Source organism: Camelina sativa, chromosome 20, assembly GCF_030686135.1.
Source record: "Camelina sativa cultivar CO46 ecotype springtype chromosome 20, ASM3068613v1".
NCBI lineage: Eukaryota > Viridiplantae > Streptophyta > Magnoliopsida > Brassicales > Brassicaceae > Camelina > Camelina sativa.
The window spans coordinates 19,550,015-19,570,436 of NC_141899.1; the positions used below are offsets into that span (position 1 = coordinate 19,550,015).

Sequence of the window (20,422 nt, forward strand, 5' to 3'; positions counted from 1 at the left end):
ACTTCTTATAGTTGTTGTTTATGTTGATGATTTGTTCATCACTGGGAGTTCATTGGTAATTATACAAGAATTCAAGGCTTCTATGTCTTCTAAGTTTGAGATGACAGACCTCGGTAAGCTCACTTATTACCTTGGTATAGAAGTCCTGCAGAATGAAAACGGCATTGAGCTCAAACAGGAGGGTTATGCAAGAAGAATTCTAAAGGAGGCTGGTTTGGATGAGTGTAACTTAACTCATATACCTATGGAGTTTGGTTTGAAAATGTCCAAAGCAGAAAAGGAGAAGCCTGTAGCAGATGCTACTTTGTATCGTCGAAGAATTGGGTGTTTACGGTACTTGTTGCATACGAGACCTGATCTTGCCTTCTCGGTTGGAGTGGTGAGCAGGTATATGCAGGATCCGCGACAGTCTCATGGTGTTGCTCTTAAGCAAATTTTAAGGTATGTGCAAGGTACGTTAGCTTATGGTTTGGCTTACAAGCGGGGAGGATCGAAGGATATCATTGGCTACTGTGATAGTAGTCACAATGTGGATCTTGACAACGGAAGGAGCACTACCGGGTTCATATTTTACTTTGGAGAATCACCAATTACTTGGTGTGTGCAGAAGCAACAGACGGTTGCTTTATCCTCCTGCGAGGCCGAGTTTATGGCCGCAACAGAAGCTGCAAAACAAGCCATTTGGCTTCAGGATTTGTTGAGTGAGATTACGGGACATAATACAAAGAGGATAAATCTGTACATTGACAACAAATCCGCCATTGAACTCTCCAAGAACCCGGTATTTCACGGCAAAACCAAACACATACACAAACGATACCACTTCATTCGAGAGTGTGTCGAAAATGGTAAAATTGAAGTGGTGTTTATTCCCGGAGAAGAGCAGAAAGCGGATATACTCACTAAAGCACTGGCAAGGATTCAGTTCAAGGAGATGAGGAGCTTCATTGGTGTTCAAGACCTCACTAAAAAGAACTTGAAGCTTAAGGGGGTGAATGTTGGAGTAAGCTTCTAGAAGATTGAAGCTTGAAGCCCAAGATATCATTAGCAAGTCGTTTAATGACAAGATAGGCTTAAAAGGAAAAGTTCCAATTGTAATAGGTTTAGGAAAAGAGAAGTTTTCCATTATCAAAATAGGAATAACAAGGTGTGTTATGACTATAAATATCTTTGATTGAGTTGTGATCAAAGGTATGAGAGATTGAGAACTTTGGTGTTTAGTTTTGAGTTAGTTTCTAAACATAATAAAGAGAGTTATTCTTTATTCAAAGTTTCTTAGTTCTCTTTACATTGGATCTCCCTTTGTGTCACAACAGCCTCATTTTCATTCCAGGTGAATGGAGAACTAGCAGGTTATTTTCGAAGTGATAGAGGCCTGCGACAAGGCTACTCTTTGTCGCCATACTTATTTGTTATTTGTATGGACGTCCTATCTAAGATGTTGGATAGGGCTGCTGGTGCACATGATTTTGGATATCACCCTCGATGTAAGAATTTTGCTTTAACACATTTGTGTTTTGCTGATGATTTCATGATTCTAACGGATGGTAAAGTCAGATCGGTGCATGGTATAGTTAAGGTTCTGAACCTCTTTGCGTGATGTTCTGGTCTTACTATTAGTATGGAAAAGACAACTTTTGTTTTAGATAGTAATAGGAAGCTAATGGGAAATCCTTATACGTTTGGTTTGGGGCAGCTTCCTATCAGATATTTGGGTCTTCCACTTACCACCAAGAAGCTAACCACCGCAGAACTATCTCCTTTATTTGATCAAATACGACATAGAATTGGAACATGGACATCAAAGTTCCTCTCGTTTGCAGGGAGACTTAATTTAATCAGTTATGTTTTATGGAGCATCACTAATTTTTGGATGAGTGCTTTTCGGTTACCTCGTACGAGTGACAATGAAATTGAAGGTATTTGTTCTGCTTTTTTATGGTCAGGGCCTGAGTTAAGTTCACATAAAACGAAGCTATCCTGGTCAAAGGTGTGTAAACCAAAGAGTGAATGAGGACTTGGTCTGTGCTCTCTAAAGGAAGCTAATGCTGTCTATTGTCTAAAGTTGATCTGGCGATTAATTTCTAATGGTGAGTCGTTGTGGGTATAATGGTCAAGGATGAATCTTCTCAAGAATGAATCTTTCTGGTCGGTCAAGTCTACTTCCACATATGGTTCCTTGGATTTGGAAAAGGTTATTAAAATACAGATAGAAAGTATAGTCATTTACCAAAGTTGAGGTCAAGAATGGTGCTCGCACCTCTTTCTGGTATGATAACTAGTCAGACAAGGGTTGTTTGATTGATTTGGGGATTCGGGAACATATGACTTTGCAGAATGTATGGAACCAAAGGAGGCGTCGAAACCATAGGGTGGACTTGTTGAATGGCATTGAGGAGGCTATTACTCAGAAGTATCAGTCCAGAATTCCCGGTCAGGAAGATGTGGTCTTATGGCGGGGTAAGGGGGAAGGTTTCAAGGCAAGGTTTTCAACCAAAGACACTTGGAATCACACACGAACAGCTTCTAACCAAGTAGCTTGGCATAAGGGAGTATGGTTTCCTCACGCAACCCTGAAATATTTTTTTTGTACTTGGCTTGTGATGCATAACCGTTTGTTAACAGGGAATCAAATGTTGGCTTGGAACAATGGTTACTCTGTAAATTATGTTTTCTGTTCAGAGCCATTGGAGACACGAAATCATTCGTTCTTCTCCTGTCAATATACTTATGCAGTTTGGTTAGCCATAGCGCATAAACTTTATCAGCGTAGGTTCACTACAGATTGGCAACAGTTAATGGCTCTCGATTCAGAGTCTCAGTCTGACCGAGTTCAAGGCTTCCTAATTCGATACACTCTCCAACTCATAATTCACTTAATCTGGCAAGAGAAATGCAAGACGGCATGATGAGGCTCCCAGTTCAGAAGCAATCCTTATCGGCTGGATAGACAGGCAGGTGCGAGCTCAACTTCTGGCCATTCTAGCCTTGGGGAACACTCGTTATGCAACGGGCCTTCAGGCATGGTTTGCTACTAGAAGTTAGCAGGATTTTCTATGTATTTCTCAATTCTTTGATTGGTTAAATTTTTTGAAAATCTTTTTATACACAATCTTCAAAACAAGCAGATATAACAAATTATTTTTTCTTTGAATATAATTGAACATTTTATTCAAAAAAATAAAAAAGACGATGCACAAATGGTTTTAATGGTCTTTGTGTAGTATGTTGTAGTATTTAAAATTGATTAGATTATTTATCTACTACTGTAACATCTTTCTATTGTTACTCTATTTCCCCAATGTTTGCAACACTTTTATTCTATTCAAAACTTGTAACTGAAGCAACAGAGTAATTGTTCCTTTCTTGCATGTAACAATGAACCATTTATTGATATATATATATGGATTTAGAAATCTGAATCTGGGTATTATTACATAAATTAAACACTCAAACTCTAAATATTATAGAAGACGAGATGGACCAAAACCACTTTCTTGATACAACATTGCGTCAATTTCATCTCCATCCTTAAGCTTCAGCTAACAAAAAAAAACACAGTGAAAAAAACGGATCAATTGTAACTGACATACGTATCTTATACTATATTATAAGAATCATTGAGCTCAAATGATAATACATACGTCATCCGGAGTATGGTACTCCCGAATTCTCGAGCCATCCAATAGAAAGCGAAATGTGTTCCACTCGACACCTCTCATATCGCTGTAATATTGCATCAACTTAAGCAACTTAGTCTTCCTTCTCACCTTGAACACTCTAACCCCTTCCTCGTCCTATATCCAAGCATGCTATTAGTTAGGTTAATGTAGAATATGTATAGCAACAATCAAATCTTACATGGAATCTTACCTGACCCTTCACGTTCAAAGTAACATGAGTTGACTCCGATGCAACATTACGCTTTGCCCCTTCCTTCTTCACCTTACTCCTTTCATAAACTTTGGTCGTCGTTGACATTTTCTCTAATCAGATCTTTCAATTTCTCAAGAAGTAAAAAAATAAAAAATGAACCATTGTATATATATACATGAGTTTTGGTTAAAAGAATGATCATGGAAAATTAACATTGGGAATATCAATATTATGAATTAGTCATACATTTGTTACCGATGAGTGTATTTCTACAATTAAATGAATTATGAAGTATTGTCTCTTGAATTTTCATATTTTTATTTTTTTTTGAATGGAAGATGACTACTCTATAATTCAATTAATTGTAGAAATACACTCATCCGTAAAAGAAATGTATGACTGATTTGTTATTCCCAATGTTAATTTTCCATGGTCATTCTTTTAAGTTTTAACCAAAACTTCATTAACTAACTACTTAGGATGAATACCCAAATTAATACCTTTAATGCACATTGACTGGTTATAAGTAGGGAGTGGAGATGTTAATAGGTAAACCCTCCCTATTTATACCTACCCCATTTATGTGTAAATTCATTAACCCCATTTAAGGCCTTTGACCCATTTAATATTTCTTTTTTTTTGTAAACTATAGTATCATATAACCAATAAATATTTATTTGATTATCTAAAATTTATTGATTACTAGTAAATTTTTAATAACTTAACTGACATATATAGTGAATATATTAATAGCACTTATTAGTTTTTGATGAATAACTAGGATTTAACTTGCAATATAGACCAAAAAAAAATTATCTAACATGATCTCACTGTCCTAATATTGACAATGTAAAATGTAAACAAAATAGTAAAATGATGATCTAACTTATACTGTAGTATCAAGTTAATAATATATAAAAATTATATTAATGTCGATCTAAAAGCGTTTGTTGTAATTTAAACTATTTATAATTTTAAATATTCATAATATTTAAAATATTATTATAAGCTTAAATATTCAAGAATATTATTTATAACATCTAAAAAGTTTAAAGTTCATTATATCGGAGTATAATAAAACTGTTCAACTAAAAGAACAAAATTAAACGGAATACAAACTTTTAAATGTGAATGTGATTAAATTAAGATTCTTGTTCGCTAAGCACTTCGATTCATTTTGGTCTTGTTTCTAATATAAGTATAAATTATTGTGTAAACAATTTAGTCGATGTGGATGTTGACTACACAATTTTTCCTTCATTTTTGAGTAATATATATTTGTTTACATATATTTGAATTACAACAAATGCAAAAAATAGATTTTTATTAATTTTATGTATTATATGATGATTCAAAGCAATTCTGTAAATCAAATAATAGAAGAATCACAATTTAAAATTTTTGCAAATTCTATATTATTAGTTGTGAAATATGAATATTTCTAAGTGAAAATATACCAGTTTGACACAAATTTAGCAATAAATTGCTAGATTAACACTCAATCCTATCCAATAACTAAATTGACATAATTTTTTAGTAAAAAGACTAAAAACCCATAAATTTTCTTTTATTTTTTTTTTAAAAATGAAAAATGGAAAAAAAATTATAGTATTTAATATTTTGATTTAAAAATATGATTAATGAAAAATAAAAAATGATTAAAAAATATGATGTTTATTTTTTAATATAATTTATAAAAATAAATATGATTTAAAATATAGTGTATAAAAATAATATTCAAAAAATATTAAATAAAAGTATTATGTCTAAAGATATGATTTTAAAATATGAAGTGTAAGATTATATAGTTTAAATAAGTTTTATACAAAATATAATGTATGAAATTATAACTAAAAATAATGTATATAAAAAATATTAAAATAAGATTTATGAAAATCTAATATAATATATAAAAATATGATTTTAAAATAAGATGCTAAACTTTTTAATATGATTTAGGAAAATGAAAATGTATAAAATATGCTTTAAATATATGAGTATAAAAATATGATTTATAAAAAATATAATTAATAAAATATGACTGAAAAAATATAACTTAAAACAAATCTGTTGTCACTATATTTACATTTTACATCTAATAAATTTATTATCAAACACCAGATATGGTGTTCACATAAGTCATAACGTAAACAAACCTGCCATAACATATGGTGTTCACATAAGTCATTTTAGCAATTTTAAAAAAATGTTATAAATCCGTTATCAAACGACATATTTTTGGTTAAATTAAAAAATCAATTGTAACTTTAGAAAAATCTGTTATCACTAGAGGTCAACCTAGTAATTATTTATTTGTAAAAAAATCTGTCATGTTACGACAGATTTTTAATCAAAAAAATAATATGAAATAACTTTGGAAAATAAATCTGCCAGACATTATATAAAATCTATCATATGTTGTGAAAGTCTGTGGTGTCTTTATTGTTAGATAAAGATTTCATGTATATCTTTATCTAATATTTATAAATAAGTTTGTCGTAAAAATAAATATGTCATCAATTATAAATCTATCATAACTGTAGTTAAAAAATCTGTCGTCCAAAATAAGTTTGTCATAAAAAATCTGTCATACAAAAATAAATCGGTTGTTCAAAAACAGATCTGTCATACACAAATAAATCTATCACAACTAGTCCGGCAGACTTTTGAAAATATTTTGATTTTCTTAAAAGAATTTATGGGAGGATAAATTTGATTTTTTTTTTCCTAACAAAGCAAAAAGATATTTTAGGCAAAAAAATAACTCATCTAACCCTCACATTTTATGAGTTACTCTAGTAATTAACCTCTTAATTTGGCTCAATCTAGTTTTTCTCCCTATTTCTAATTCGTTTATCTTTTAGTGAGCTTCATACTATATGAAACTTCACTCTCTTCAAGTCTTCATCCCCTCTTCCTAGGATAATGTTCATCCTCTGAAGTTATAGAAAGTAATAAAATCTTTCCGGAATCCTCTTTTAACCGCCGGAAAGCAAACCAGAAAGTTCCTCAGATTTAATCATATATAGGTGAGTTTCTTCATGGAAATCTATAACTTTTTCTTCTTTTTAAACTCGAGAACGTGTTGGTGAGGGTTCTAACTAAGATGAACTTCTAGGTAAAAAGAGCTTCAGGATCTTTTGGCCAACCTCTCCCCGGTAATAGTCAACTGTGGTCAACAAACCATTCGTAAAATGAGGAGGATACTTCGGTAATGGGAAGGGTAGACTCCATTACTAACAAGTAAATCCTTTCTATGTGAAAAATCTACCATTGCCCGGTGTGGTTTTTTTGGCGTTGCAACACTTTTTGATATTTATTTAACTTGTAAAATATACACTTTTATATTTGTCTTATATTATGTGTTATAGATAGAACATAAGAATCTATGAAGATAAACTTTATTGTTCACGGTCTTCAGCTTCCGTGGAGAGAAGACCGAAGAAGGGATTGGTAATCGCATAGTTCAACTGAAATGCAGCGTCTCGAAGCCGGTTGATGTCTACGTCAAGGTAAGGTAGATAAAAGAACTCAGATCCATCCTCTCTCTTGAACCCACAAAGCTCCAAGAACTCAATACCTTGGCTATATATCCCTACTCTCTCATGGAACAAGCGGTTCGTGAGACGAATTCTTCTATATCTTTCTTCACCTGACTTATTAGCTGCGTTCCTCACAATTGTCAGAAGCGTTTCAAATGCCCTCCTCGTGATTCTTGGATCTTCATCCTAGACAACAAACATACAAGATTTCATCAGCTTTCTTGCTTCTTTTTTTTTTTTTTTTTTCGGAATTAAATCAATATGAGACCTTCTTACTTTGTGGTTTCGTCTTAATGACCTTAAGCATTCCCTCATCTCCTCTGCTTTTGATGCAGGGCTTGGCGGCGACATTATTACCCTCTGTAGTTGCAGTGTTGAAGTAAAACTGTCACGTTCTTCGTAGTTTTAAGGGTAACAAAAAGAATAGATGATGAAGCTTTGTACCTTAGTATTGAGTGGAGAAACATGAGTTGATGTCGAAGCAGATTCTGTTTCAGTTGGTAATCCAAGCCTCCGCTTTCTCTTCAGCTATACACAAACATTTAGTCCCAAATTTTTTTGGTGGAGATCATCAGTTTTCAATTTGAGTGTACAATAAGATATCAAGATTCATCACCTTGTCTTCATTAACTTTAAGCATAATTTGCTCTCTTGCTTTTTTCCCCTCATCTTTCTCAGCTTTCCTCAAAGCTATATTCCTGTTTTTATAGTATCCAACATTGTTTTATTTAATTCAAAGGGACAATGAGATAAACAAACTCTCTTCCTCATACCGTCTTCTTTCGTTTTCTTCAGGAATTCTCTTTGTCTCCATCATCTCTTTCCCTGCTCGTATCCTTTCCTGCAAGAGAGTTAGAGCTGTAAGTCTTCTTCGTGAAGATATTGTATGGTGCAAGCTAATTCCTTCGTACCTTTTCTCTTTCTCTTTCACGTTTAGTTTCTTCTTCTTCTCTTAGTTTACGAGCTTGTTCCCTAATAATATATGAACAATGAAGTATTGAAGTCATTTGTCCTTATAAAGAATTAAGTTTAGGAAATATGCATATATGTTCGAATGGGAGAGTTACTTACATTAGTTCTTTAGCTCTTGCCTGAGAAGTTTCTGCAGTATCATCATATGCATTTGGAGACTCAATCTCAATGTTAAATTCCATCTACAAGAACACCTTATTCAAAAGTTTGTATGGAATCTATGAAAAAGAAAAGAAGATGAATATAATTATACATACCAAAGGCATTTTTTCAAACTGTGAATCGTTCTCATGGTCTATGATCCAGTTCACAGCTTCTTCAAGACTAGAGTTACCTAAAGATGAAAAGAGAGACAAAATATGGATGATCCATGACATGATTCTAGGAATTTTTTGAAGTAGTTTTTACAACATATACCAGAGTGATGCAGAGCCCATGCTGCTCGAGCCATTGAGAATCCCATATCTTCGAGCTCCTTCAGCAATCCACGATTAACCTCAACTGCATCATTTTCTGTTTAATTACAACCAAGAACATCAAGAACAGCTTACAAAAACAAAGATGGTCTAACAAAAAAACAGAGCAATTATCGATCTTATATGATTGAAACAAAGAAGAAGCTATATTGTCACCAATATGTGCTGCCATATTTCAAAGATATCAAGTATATCTTGATGTGAGCAGACGATGCAAGAATGGTTTTAATGGTATGTTGCAATATTGATAATTGGTTAGATTCTTTAACTAATTATGTGACTCTTTTGTTACTTCCGTTAGTCAAAGTTTGCAACTCTTTTATTCTATTCAAAACTTGTAAAATAAGCAACAAAGCTTTTGTTCCTTTCTTGCATGTAACATTGAACCATATACTGTGTATATGTGAATTTAAAAATCTAAATATGTGTACTATTACATTCACACCATAAACACTCAACCTCTAAACAAACCACAATGAAAACAATAAAAGATAATTTTTGAGTGATTTATCTTAACATTTTGTAAGGATCTTTAAGTTTTAATTATAAAATATAGAACTCATCAGGTGTATGATACTTGTAAGAGAGAAATGTATATTAGGGATATAATTGTAATTAGTGTATATCAAAACCCTTGTGTATGAGACTATATATATCTTGTAACTCATATCAATAAGAAATAAGTGGCTTCCATAATATGGTATCAGAGCAGTAGTATCCTAAAAACCCTAAAATTTTTTTTTTACGCCGCTCTTCTTATCTCTCTTTTAAATCTTCATCTTCTTCTACCTCTCTCTTTGCTTCTCTCTCTCTCTCTTGCCACCATGTCTTCTCAGAGTGTAACCATTGTCACCTCCGATCCATCGCTCCTTCACAACGTTAACATGGCTAACGTCACGAAGCTCACAGCCACCAATTTCATGATGTGGAATCGCCAAGTTCATGCCTTGTTGGATGGACATGAACTTGCAGGGTATCTCGATGGTTCCACCGGCTCTCCCCTCAGGTCCTCACCTCCGATGGCGTTGACAAGGTCAATCCTGCGTACAGCCACTGGAAACGACAAGACAAACTCATCTTTGCGAGTCTTCTTGGTGCTATCTCTGTCGAAGTTCAACCCTTGCTCTCCAATGTAGAACTGCAGTTGACCGCTTCTTTGATTTAAAAATCATTTTCCACGTGAATTCTAATTCTCTTATTAGTTACTAGGTTACACCAGGATACTTTTTTTTTTTTTTTGACCGCTCACTACTCCCACCGAATACTTTTTGTAACTATTTTAAGATATATTTAATTATTAAAAATATGACTTTTTTTGAATTGGATTAATTATAAAATCTATAGTTTATACAATGAGAAGATAAAAAAATGCACTAATAAATATAAATAGAGAAATCTCAAAGTCAAATCTAAGATGACTTATAAATATCTATATTTAAATTGGGTAAAATTAATTATATAGATAGCCTAACCAATCCTAATTTAAATATATTAGTGTAGTTTGAATTTGTAGTGTAATTTTTGTAGTTTTTATAAATTTAATCACATAATTGTTATATAATTTTTTTTATATCGATCTTATTTTCGGGTAACTTCAAATGACTTTGTTGAGAAAGATCAGTACCTGTTAATTTTTTAGTACCATCATATTTGAATCATTTTTTAATGGGAAATTTTCAAAAATAGCACAAATTTAAGTTTTTCTTCCAGACTTAGCACACATTTTTTTATTTTCCAAAATTAGCACACAAGCTCTAATTAAATATTAAAACATTAAAAATAGAGAAATGCCCTAAAATGCCACTCAAATAGTTTTTTCCCTCAAATACCACACATTCCTTATTTTTCCATCAATACCATTCATTAATAAATATAATGACTCTTTTATCCTTGCATTTTATAAACCCAAATTGTGTTAAGATTTTATAAACTCAAATTATTTCTTCCACGAGATACGATGGCACCAACTTCTCCGACGAGATCTTCTGGTAACGATTAGCTCCGTCGTTGTGTCCCATCATTTCCGGCGATATCTGTCAACTTTGTCTAGCTCCGATGTCAGTTTAGTGATCGATCCTGCTTAATTTGATAGTGGTTCCTCTCGATTCGCAATTTCAATTTGGTAGTGGTTCCTCTCGATTCATATTGAGATCTAGCCTCAATCACAAGGTGATCTCTAACTGATTAGTGACTATGATTGAGTTATACTCTGTTTGTGGGGAGTGGAAACAAAACCATAGAGGAGTATGGGATTTTGCAATTGTTTCTAAAAAAGGAAGATCTCTTAGTGAAGTAGATGAGAATATCACATATAAGGTTTTAGCTGAGATGGTAATTGAAGATTTTGGACTTGATTGTTTAGTGAATGATATCAAACTTAGCTATAGGCTTTCTTCAAGGATGAATTTGATGGTAGAAGATTCTCCACCAATGTATTTGCGAAATGATCGTCAAGTACAGATATTTTTCAGGAAGTTTCAAGATGACCCTGAGTTGAATCGTTTATGTGTGACTGTAAGTGAATACACTGTAGTTTTCTTACTGCATTAGTATGTCTTTCTTATATATGATGTTTTTTTTTGTTTTTTTATGTAGTTGCCTATTGATTCTGGGAATGTTGAAAGTAATACTCTGTCAGCTACTTTAGAGAACAACCGATGCATTCAAGGTTTTCAGTTTTCAAATAGTGATATATCTGTTGCATCAGTTCATTATCTAACCAAGGTAAACTTGGCTTTATTTTTTTACTCAAAAAACAATGTCTTACAAATGATAGAATACATATGTGCTTTTTGTAATAGGTGCTTGCTGTGAAGAATAGAGTCATATATATTAGAATCTTTCTTTGTGCATTAAGAAGGATATGATGAAATCAAGTCTGATATCTATATGTTAGGAAAGTCGTCCTAAAGTCTTTATCAGATATCCCCTAATGTTTACATTTTATATGTAGGAGTTTCATGAACCAAGTGGAAGTGGCGCCACAGTTTCTGAATCACATTCTGATACCTGTTCAACTGCTGAAAAAGTGATTTATGATGGTATTCCTAGAGGTTTTTCACATCACACTCAAGGGACTGATTATATACATGAGGGGAAATATTTCAAAAACAAAGTAGAGTTGATGATGAAGATGCGGCTGTTTGCACTTGAGTTCAAGTTTGAGTTCAGATCTTTGTGGTCAGACAGAACAAGATTGATATTGGGTTGTGTCGACCCTAGATGCAACTGGAAGATGCGTGCAACGAAGCTCAAGTCATCTGATTTCTTTGTAGTGATTAAGTATATGGGAGAACACAATTGTGATACAACGTACAGGAATGCGAACCATAGGCAAGCCACTGCAAAACTCCTTGGTTCTTTTATTTGCAGTCATTTTGCAGAAAAGAAGGCTGGACTCAAGCCAAAACAGATAATTGAGAGAGTTAGATTAGATCATGGTGTTCATATACAATACAAAAAAGCTTGGAGAGCAAAAGAGGCAGCTCAGATTTTGGTTAGAGGAACTCCTGAGGACAGTTACCACAACATAGCAAAATGGTTGTTCATGGCTAAGGAAAGAAATCCAGGATCAGTTGTTTATCTTGAGATGGATTCTGGTACTAAATTCAAATATGTGTTCATTGCATTCGGTCCATCGATAAGAGGTTTTGATTTGCTGAGAAGAGTGATTGCAGTAGATGGTACCTTCTTGAAGGGGAAATTTAAAGGAACTTTATGAGTAGCTACAGCACAAGATGGAGATCATCACCTATACCCGATAGGCTTTGCTATTGTTGATTCAGAAAATGATAAATCTTGGAATTGGTTTTTTAGGTGTCTCCGTACTATCATACCTGATGCCCCAGATTTGGTGTTTGTCTCTGATCGTGCATCGTCCATTGCAAAAGCACTTACAGAGTTGTATCCAGCATCACATCATGGAATCTGCAAATACCACCTTGGAAACAACATCAAAGTAAGTTTCAAGGGTCAATCATATTTGCCACTTGTTGAATCTGCAGCCATTGCTTATACTCGTGAAGAGTTTGCTAAAATATTCATCCAGATTCAAGATGCTAATCCTAAGTTGGCTGAGTATTTACAAAAGGCTGATTTCAGAAAATGGGCTCGTTCCTATGCTCCTTCTAATCGTTACAATATTATGACAACAAACATTGCTGAATCATTTAATTCGATGTTGAAAGAACCAAGAGAGTTGCCAGTTCTTTCTCTCCTTGAGACAATCAGGTTAACTTTGACTTCGTGGTTTCATGAGAGACGTGAAAAGGCTGCTAAACATGACAAGCTTGTCACGCCGCAAGTAGTGAACAAGTTGGTATCAAGGTTCTCAGATGCAATGAAACTTGACGTTTTCCAAGTTGATGAAGACGAGTTTGAGGTGAAGGACAACATTAATAAGTTTATTGTTCACTTGAAAAACATGCATTGCAGTTGCTGTGTTTATGACATCGACAAAATTCCGTGCATTCATGCCATTGCTGCTGCGAAGCGTTCAAATAGGGATGAAAATAAGTTTGTTCATGTTTGCTACTTGACTGAGACATGGGCTAAAGTATATGCTGAAAGCATACACCCGAATGGAGATATAAAAGATTGGATTTTCCCTGATTCTATAGAAGAATTCTTTTGTGCACCTCCATTTAGTAAGCCAAACAGTGGGAGACCACCAAAAAAAAGAAAGCGATCTGTTGGAGAATTTGGGGTGCCAGGTTCAAAGTCTCAGAGTCACAAGTGCAGTAGATGTGGCACAGCAGGACACAATAAGAGTACATGCCGACTTCCCATATGATTATCGGTTAGTTATAAATTTCATACAACAAAGCTATATGTTGAATCTGTGACATTTTTGGGATATGTATTTTAACATTTTTCATTTTTTTTTTTGTAGGTGTTGTAGAGGATGATACAAATAGGATGATGTGTTTCATACTTTACAGTATTCTATTCTTTAATTTCAATTTATAGTTTTCATTTGATTGGGTAGTCATTCTGTTATGTGAAACATTAAGACAACATACTTTTATATTGTGAAGGAAGGTCATCCTGAATTTCAGAAACTCCTTCCTAAATATAATTAAGTTTTTTAGTAGATATAATTTGTCTTTCCTTTATGTTGTTATTTATGAAAGCTTTCAGTTTTTTTAACACACATTCTTGTTTTTGTGTGTTTTTATAGGTTGTGAATCCATTTTTGCATCATTATTTCTTAAATTAAATGCTATCCTAAATAACAAAATAGTCTTCCTAAAATAAATAGCCTATATATTTCATCATATATAATAAAGTTTATTACTAATTACCGAATAACAGGCTTTGGCCTACTGGTTACTCTCCCCTTTGTAAACTCTCGATGTCGCGGGTTCGAACCTCCTGGATGCGCATTTAAGGAATGCCATCCTTATTTTTCGTAATCCTTTCCTAAATGTCATCCTAAGTGTTTCACCATATATAATAAAGCTTATTACTAATTACCGAATTACAGGCTTTGGCCTACTGGTTACTCTCCCCCTTGTAAACTCTCGATGTTGCGGGTTCGAACCTCCTAGGTGCGCATTTAAGGAATGCCATCCTTATTTTTTGTAATCCCTTCCTAAATGTTATCCTAAGTGTTTCACCATATATAATAAAGTTTATTACTAATTACTGAATAACAGGCTTTGGCCTACTGGTTACTCTCCCCATTGTAAACTCTCGATGTCGCGGGTTTGAACCTCCTGGGTGCGCATTTAAGGAATGCCATCCTTATTTTTTATTTTTTTGAGGAAAGTCATCCTGATTTTCTATAAACCCTTCCTAAATAACTTTTCATTCTTTCCCTAATTTGTACAAAGACCATCTAAAATAAGAAAAGTTTCACAAAACACACCATTTACTAAGTATTTTAACATTTAAATCATAATTCCAAAACACACAACATATGATTCGAATAAATCCCTTGTAAACTTATAAATCCAAAGAAAAGTCTACCATCTGAAAACAAAAAATCAACCTCTAAACATCTCAATCTTCTTAAGAATTATATCATGATAGATATCAAAACATAACTTGGCTCTAATATCTTCTGAAACCTCTTCTTGAAGCTTACTCATCATCTCTTCTACGCCCATTGAGTGGCATTTCACCATTTTGAGGATGAATAATCCACAGTTTGCTTCACTCTTAATGCGACGAAAGAACTTCTTAGGGCATAAGACTTTAAATGGAGACAGATCAACTGTTCCTCTGTTTCTTTCAGTGCGTAAGAGATAAGGTATCATCTCTGCAATACACACAAATAGTTATCAGTAATATATCACAAGCATAAAATTCACATCATAATCAAATTATCATAATCAAATAAGTTCTTACCTGCAATTGGCTTAACATGAGTTTCCACCAAGTCACCTTTACTCTCATGAGTTCGACAATCAAAAACAGTAATCTTCCTGGACTTGAAGCTTATTTCCATACCAATGTACTGTTTGTATTTAGAGTTATAGGCAATACCATAAACTCCCTCGAGATCCTGCCACTTCTCAGTAGGATGACAAACCGAAGGCAACTTCCCACTCACAATATCAGTGACTTCTTTTGGAAACACGTGTTGTGATTTAAACTTATCCTCCTTGAAACTGAAGTATCCAGCTTTCAAATTTGAAAAGAAGTCTGGCTTCACAAAGGTTGATTTCGGAAGTCTCTTGTTGTGAAAATAAATGGGATCCTTGTTTCTTCTCAACCAAAGTAATCCCAAAGCTGCATCAATATGCTACATTAAAAAAAGAAAGAAAAAGACTTTTAGTATATTAGGAGAAATAGACACGATAATATTTAATAATCTGACATTCAGGATAAGATTCATGAAACCACCCAACACAAAAGAAACTGAAACAAATTTTGTGAGCAGTACCGTTTCTTGCAATTTCTTCTCTGGTCTTCCCAGCAAATGTATCCAATGTGAGGTTAATGGTTCTGTATCCGTTATTACCCTGGAATTATCAAAAAAACATTCTCTTATACTTTGATAAAAACTTAATTTTTAAAGTTGACAAGAATTGTTAAAACGTCACACTAACCCTGTTCTGATATTTGAGCTCTTCCAAGAATTTAATTCTTCAATATCATTGAAAGATGGAGACAGGAAAGGGTTGAACATTGGATGAATAGCAGATGTGGCAGGGTTTCTTGGTGCTTTATATGGAGTAATGGTTGAAAATGATGGAGTTGTGAGCCGATTGCTTTGCCTTGGAACATGCTTCTCACCTTCACCATCATCTTTTTGCTTCTCATCATCACCATCAACTTTTTGCTTCTTTCTTGGAATAACAATTTTATCTTTCTTATCCAGCTTTCTCTTTTTTTCCTGAAATGGAGATGTAACAAAGAAACGTGTTTATGAATGTCCTCTTTGTACTTTTTACAAAAATCAGCAATGATATATACAAAACAAACAAGAACTGAATTAAATTAACATACCTCAGGTGAACTAAAACATTTAAGATCAAATGATGGTCCTTCATCTTGTGGATTCTGTTTGTCTTCTTTTTCATCATCACCATCATTTGGGCTCACTCCTTCTGGTACATAATCTTCTTCTTTATCAAGACCATCATTTAGATTCTCACCTTCCTGAGGAAGGTTCACTTCATCATCACCTTCCTGAGGAAGGTTCTCTTCATCATCACCTTCCTGAGGAAGGTTCACTTCATCATCACCTTCTTGAGGAAGGTTCTCCTCATCACCCTACAAGCAAAACACGTTTTAGAACCTTTTTTAGCTTAAGAAGACTTTCTTACAAAATTAATAACAGGAAAAAGTTGTATAATAAAACTTACATCAACAGCTGAATCGAGTTTCTGGGTCATCTGAGCTTCTGAATCGAGCTTCTGGGTCATCTGAGCTTCTGAATCAAACTTCTGGGTCATTTGAGCTTCTGAATCGAGCTTTTCGGTTTGGGTGAACCTCTCTGTTTGGTTTTCGCTTGGAGTAATTATTTCACTTGTCAATATAATGTGTTAGAATATTTTTAAAAAGTTCTAAGAATCATTAAATTTACCTCAGCAGTTAAAACTTCTGGATTTGGTTCACCTTCCTTCTCACATTTTAGCACACATTTTTTTATTTTCCAAAATTAGCACACAAGCTCTAATTAAATATTAAAACATTAAAAATAGAGAAATGCCCTAAAATGCCACTCAAATAGTTTTTTCCCTCAAATACCACACATTCCTTATTTTTCCATCAATACCATTCATTAATAAATATAATGACTCTTTTATCCTTGCATTTTATAAACCCAAATTGTGTTAAGATTTTATAAACTCAAATTATTTCTTCCACGAGATACGATGGCACCAACTTCTCCGACGAGATCTTCCGGTAACGATTAGCTCCGTCGTTGTGTCCCATCATTTCCGGCGATATCTGTCAACTTTGTCTAGCTCCGATGTCAGTTTAGTGATCGATCCTGCTTAATTTGATAGTGGTTCCTCTCGATTCGCAATTTCAATTTGGTAGTGGTTCCTCTCGATTCATATTGAGATCTAGCCTCAATCACAAGGTGATCTCTAACTGATTAGTGACTATGATTGAGTTATACTCTGTTTGTGGGGAGTGGAAACAAAACCATAGAGGAGTATGGGATTTTACAATTGATTCTAAAAAAAGGAGGATCTCTTAGTGAAGTAGATGAGAATATCACATATAAGGTTTTAGCTGAGATGGTAATTGAAGATTTTGGACTTGATTGTTTAGTGAATGATATCAAACTTAGCTATAGGCTTTCTTCAAGGATGAATTTGATGGTAGAAGATTCTCCACCAATGTATTTGCGAAATGATCGTCAAGTATATATATTTTTCAGGAAGTTTCAAGATGACCCTGAGTTGAATCGTTTATGTGTGACTGTAAGTGAATACACTGTAGTTTTCTTACTGCATTAGTATGTCTTTCTTATATATGATGTTTTTTTTTGTTTTTTTATGTAGTTGCCTATTGATTCTGGGAATGTTGAAAGTAATACTCTGTCAGCTACTTTAGAGAACAACCGATGCATTCAAGGTTTTCAGTTTTCAAATAGTGATATATCTGTTGCACCAGTTCATTATCTAACCAAGGTAAACTTGGCTCTATTTTTTTACTCAAAAAACAATGTCTTACAAATGATAGAATACATATGTGCTTTTTGTAATAGGTGCTTGCTGTGAAGAATAGAGTCATATATATTAGAATCTTTCTTTGTGCATTAAGAAGGATATGATGAAATCAAGTCTGATATCTATATGTTAGGAAAGTCGTCCTAAAGTCTTTATCAGATATCCCCTAATGTTTACATTTTATATGTAGGAGTTTCATGAACCAAGTGGAAGTGGCGCCACAGTTTCTGAATCACATTGTGATACCTGTTCAACTGCTGAAAAAGTGATTTATGATGGTATTCCTAGAGGTTTTTCACATCACACTCAAGGGACTGATTATATACATGAGGGGAAATATTTCAAAAACAAAGTAGAGTTGATGATGAAGATGCGGCTGTTTGCACTTGAGTTCAAGTTTGAGTTCAGATCTTTGTGGTCAGACAGAACAAGATTGATATTGGGTTGTGTCGACCCTAGATGCAACTGGAAGATGCGTGCAACGAAGCTCAAGTCATCTGATTTCTTTGTAGTGATTAAGTATATGGGAGAACACAATTGTGATACAGCGTACAGGAATGCGAACCATAGGCAAGCCACTGCAAAACTCCTTGGTTCTTTTATTTGCAGTCATTTTGCAGAAAAGAAGGCTGGACTCAAGCCAAAACAGATAATTGAGAGAGTTAGATTAGATCATGGTGTTCATATACAATACAAAAAAGCTTGGAGAGCAAAAGAGGCAGCTCAGATTTTGGTTAGAGGAACTCCTGAGGACAGTTACCACAACATAGCAAAATGGTTGTTCATGGCTAAGGAAAGAAATCCAGGATCAGTTATTTATCTTGAGATGGATTCTGGTACTAAATTCAAATATGTGTTCATTGCATTCGGTCCATCGATAAGAGGTTTTGATTTGCTGAGAAGAGTGATTGCAGTAGATGGTACCTTCTTGAAGGGGAAATTTAAAGGAACTTTATGAGTAGCTACAGCACAAGATGGAGATCATCACCTATACCCGATAGGCTTTGCTATTGTTGATTCAGAAAATGATAAATCTTGGAATTGGTTTTTTAGGTGTCTCCGTACTATCATACCTGATGCCCCAGATTTGGTGTTTGTCTCTGATCGTGCATCGTCCATTGCAAAAGCACTTACAGAGTTGTATCCAGCATCACATCATGGAATCTGCAAATACCACCTTGGAAACAACATCAAAGTAAGTTTCAAGGGTCAATTATATTTGCCACTTGTTGAATCTGCAGCCATTGCTTATACTCGTGAAGAGTTTGCTAAAATATTCATCCAGATTCAAGATGCAAATCCTAAGTTGGCTGAGTATTTACAAAAGGCTGATTTCAGAAAATGGGCTCGTTCCTATGCTCCTTCTAATCGTTACAATATTATGACAACAAACATTGCTGAATCATTTAATTCGATGTTGAAAGAACCAAGAGAGTTGCCAGTTCTTTCTCTCCTTGAGACAATCAGGTTAACTTTGACTTCGTGGTTTCATGAGAGACGTGAAAAGGCTGCTAAACATGACAAGCTTGTCACGCCGCAAGTAGTGAACAAGTTGGTATCAAGGTTCTCAGATGCAATGAAACTTGACGTTTTCCAAGTTGATGAAGACGAGTTTGAGGTGAAGGACAACATTAATAAGTTTATTGTTCACTTGAAAAACATGCATTGCAGTTGCTGTGTTTTTGACATCGACAAAATTCCGTGCATTCATGCCATTGCTGCTGCGAAGCGTTCAAATAGGGATGAAAATAAGTTTGTTCATGTTTGCTACTTGACTGAGACATGGGCTAAAGTATATGCTGAAAGCATACACCCGAATGGAGATATAAAAGATTGGATTTTCCCTGATTCTATAGAATAATTCTTTTGTGCACCTCCATTTAGTAAGCCAAACAGTGGGAGACCACCAAAAAAAAGAAAGCGATCTGTTGGAGAATTTGGGGTGCCAGGTTCAAAGTCTCAGAGTCACAAGTGCGGTAGATGTGGCACAGCAGGACACAATAAGAGTACATGCTGACTTCCCATATGATTATCGGTTAGTTATAAATTTCATACAACAAAGCTATATGTTGAATCTGTGACATTTTTGGGATATGTATTTTAACATTTTTCATTTTTTTTTTGTAGGTGTTGTAGAGGATGATACAAATAGGATGATGTGTTTCATACTTTACAGTATTCTATTCTTTAATTTCAATTTATAGTTTTCATTTGATTGGGTAGTCATTCTGTTATGTGAAACATTAAGACAACATACTTTTATATTGTGAAGGAAGGTCATCCTGAATTTCAGAAACTCCTTCCTAAATATAATTAAGTTTTTTAGTAGATATAATTTGTCTTTCCTTTATGTTATTATTTATGAAAGCTTTCAGTTTTTTTAACACACATTCTTGTTTTTGTGTGTTTTTATAGGTTGTGA

At 34.0% G+C, this 20,422-nt stretch overlaps 3 protein-coding genes and 2 pseudogenes across 3 annotated transcripts; 2 read left to right on the forward strand and 3 right to left on the reverse strand.

The window, feature by feature from the left end:
• Positions 1–3,407: 3,407 nt before the first annotated feature.
• On the reverse strand, positions 3,408–4,012 carry LOC104751190 (putative small ubiquitin-related modifier 6). The gene is made up of 3 exons (XM_087504248.1): positions 3,874–4,012; positions 3,645–3,797; positions 3,408–3,542 (listed from the first exon to the last, which is right to left on the reverse strand). Exons 1-3 carry the CDS (start codon positions 3,979–3,981, stop codon positions 3,465–3,467), a joined length of 339 nt encoding a protein of 112 aa, XP_087360374.1. The 5' UTR covers positions 3,982–4,012; the 3' UTR covers positions 3,408–3,464.
• A 3,150-nt stretch (positions 4,013–7,162) lies between these two features.
• On the reverse strand, positions 7,163–9,162 carry LOC147919176 (uncharacterized). Its single transcript, XM_087506082.1, has 10 exons — positions 9,023–9,162; positions 8,808–8,903; positions 8,648–8,724; positions 8,490–8,572; positions 8,330–8,390; positions 8,192–8,259; positions 8,035–8,116; positions 7,863–7,946; positions 7,695–7,778; positions 7,163–7,604 (listed from the first exon to the last, which is right to left on the reverse strand). The coding sequence occupies exons 1-10, from the start codon at positions 9,036–9,038 to the stop codon at positions 7,278–7,280; spliced, it is 978 nt and encodes a 325-aa protein (XP_087362208.1). The 5' UTR covers positions 9,039–9,162; the 3' UTR covers positions 7,163–7,277.
• A 2,828-nt stretch (positions 9,163–11,990) lies between these two features.
• Positions 11,991–13,658, forward strand: LOC104773986 (uncharacterized; annotated as a pseudogene).
• Positions 13,659–14,836: 1,178 nt separating this feature from the next.
• LOC147919177 (uncharacterized) lies at positions 14,837–16,770 on the reverse strand. Its single transcript, XM_087503879.1, has 6 exons — positions 16,681–16,770; positions 16,322–16,588; positions 15,922–16,208; positions 15,756–15,834; positions 15,218–15,614; positions 14,837–15,128 (listed from the first exon to the last, which is right to left on the reverse strand). Exons 1-6 carry the CDS (start codon positions 16,768–16,770, stop codon positions 14,854–14,856), a joined length of 1,395 nt encoding a protein of 464 aa, XP_087360005.1. The 3' UTR covers positions 14,837–14,853.
• A 1,591-nt stretch (positions 16,771–18,361) lies between these two features.
• LOC147919178 (uncharacterized) lies at positions 18,362–20,017 on the forward strand (annotated as a pseudogene).
• The last annotated feature ends 405 nt before the right edge of the window (positions 20,018–20,422 follow it).

Bases quoted from the DNA above. Each gene is read 5' to 3' on its own strand.
- LOC147919177 (XM_087503879.1), bottom strand. From the start codon at position 16,770: ATGACCCAGAAGTTTGATTCAGAAGCTCAGATGACCCAGAAGCTCGAT. The intron at 16,209-16,321 runs GTATGTTAATTT...TCTCCATTTCAG, and splicing joins AATGTTTTAGTTCACCTGAG to GAAAAAAAGAGAAAGCTGGA. The intron at 15,615-15,755 runs GTACTGCTCACA...TTTTTAATGTAG, and splicing joins AGAAGAAATTGCAAGAAACG to CATATTGATGCAGCTTTGGG.
- LOC147919176 (XM_087506082.1), bottom strand. The intron at 8,391-8,489 runs GTAAGTAACTCT...ATATATTATTAG, and splicing joins GCAAGAGCTAAAGAACTAAT to GGAACAAGCTCGTAAACTAA. The intron at 8,117-8,191 runs GTATGAGGAAGA...CTATAAAAACAG, and splicing joins GAAGAAAACGAAAGAAGACG to GAATATAGCTTTGAGGAAAG.
- LOC104751190 (XM_087504248.1), bottom strand. From the start codon at position 3,981: ATGTCAACGACGACCAAAGTTTATGAAAGGAGTAAGGTGAAGAAGGAA. The intron at 3,798-3,873 runs GTAAGATTCCAT...GCTTGGATATAG, and splicing joins CTTTGAACGTGAAGGGTCAG to GACGAGGAAGGGGTTAGAGT. The intron at 3,543-3,644 runs GTATGTATTATC...TTTTTTTGTTAG, and splicing joins AGTACCATACTCCGGATGAC to CTGAAGCTTAAGGATGGAGA.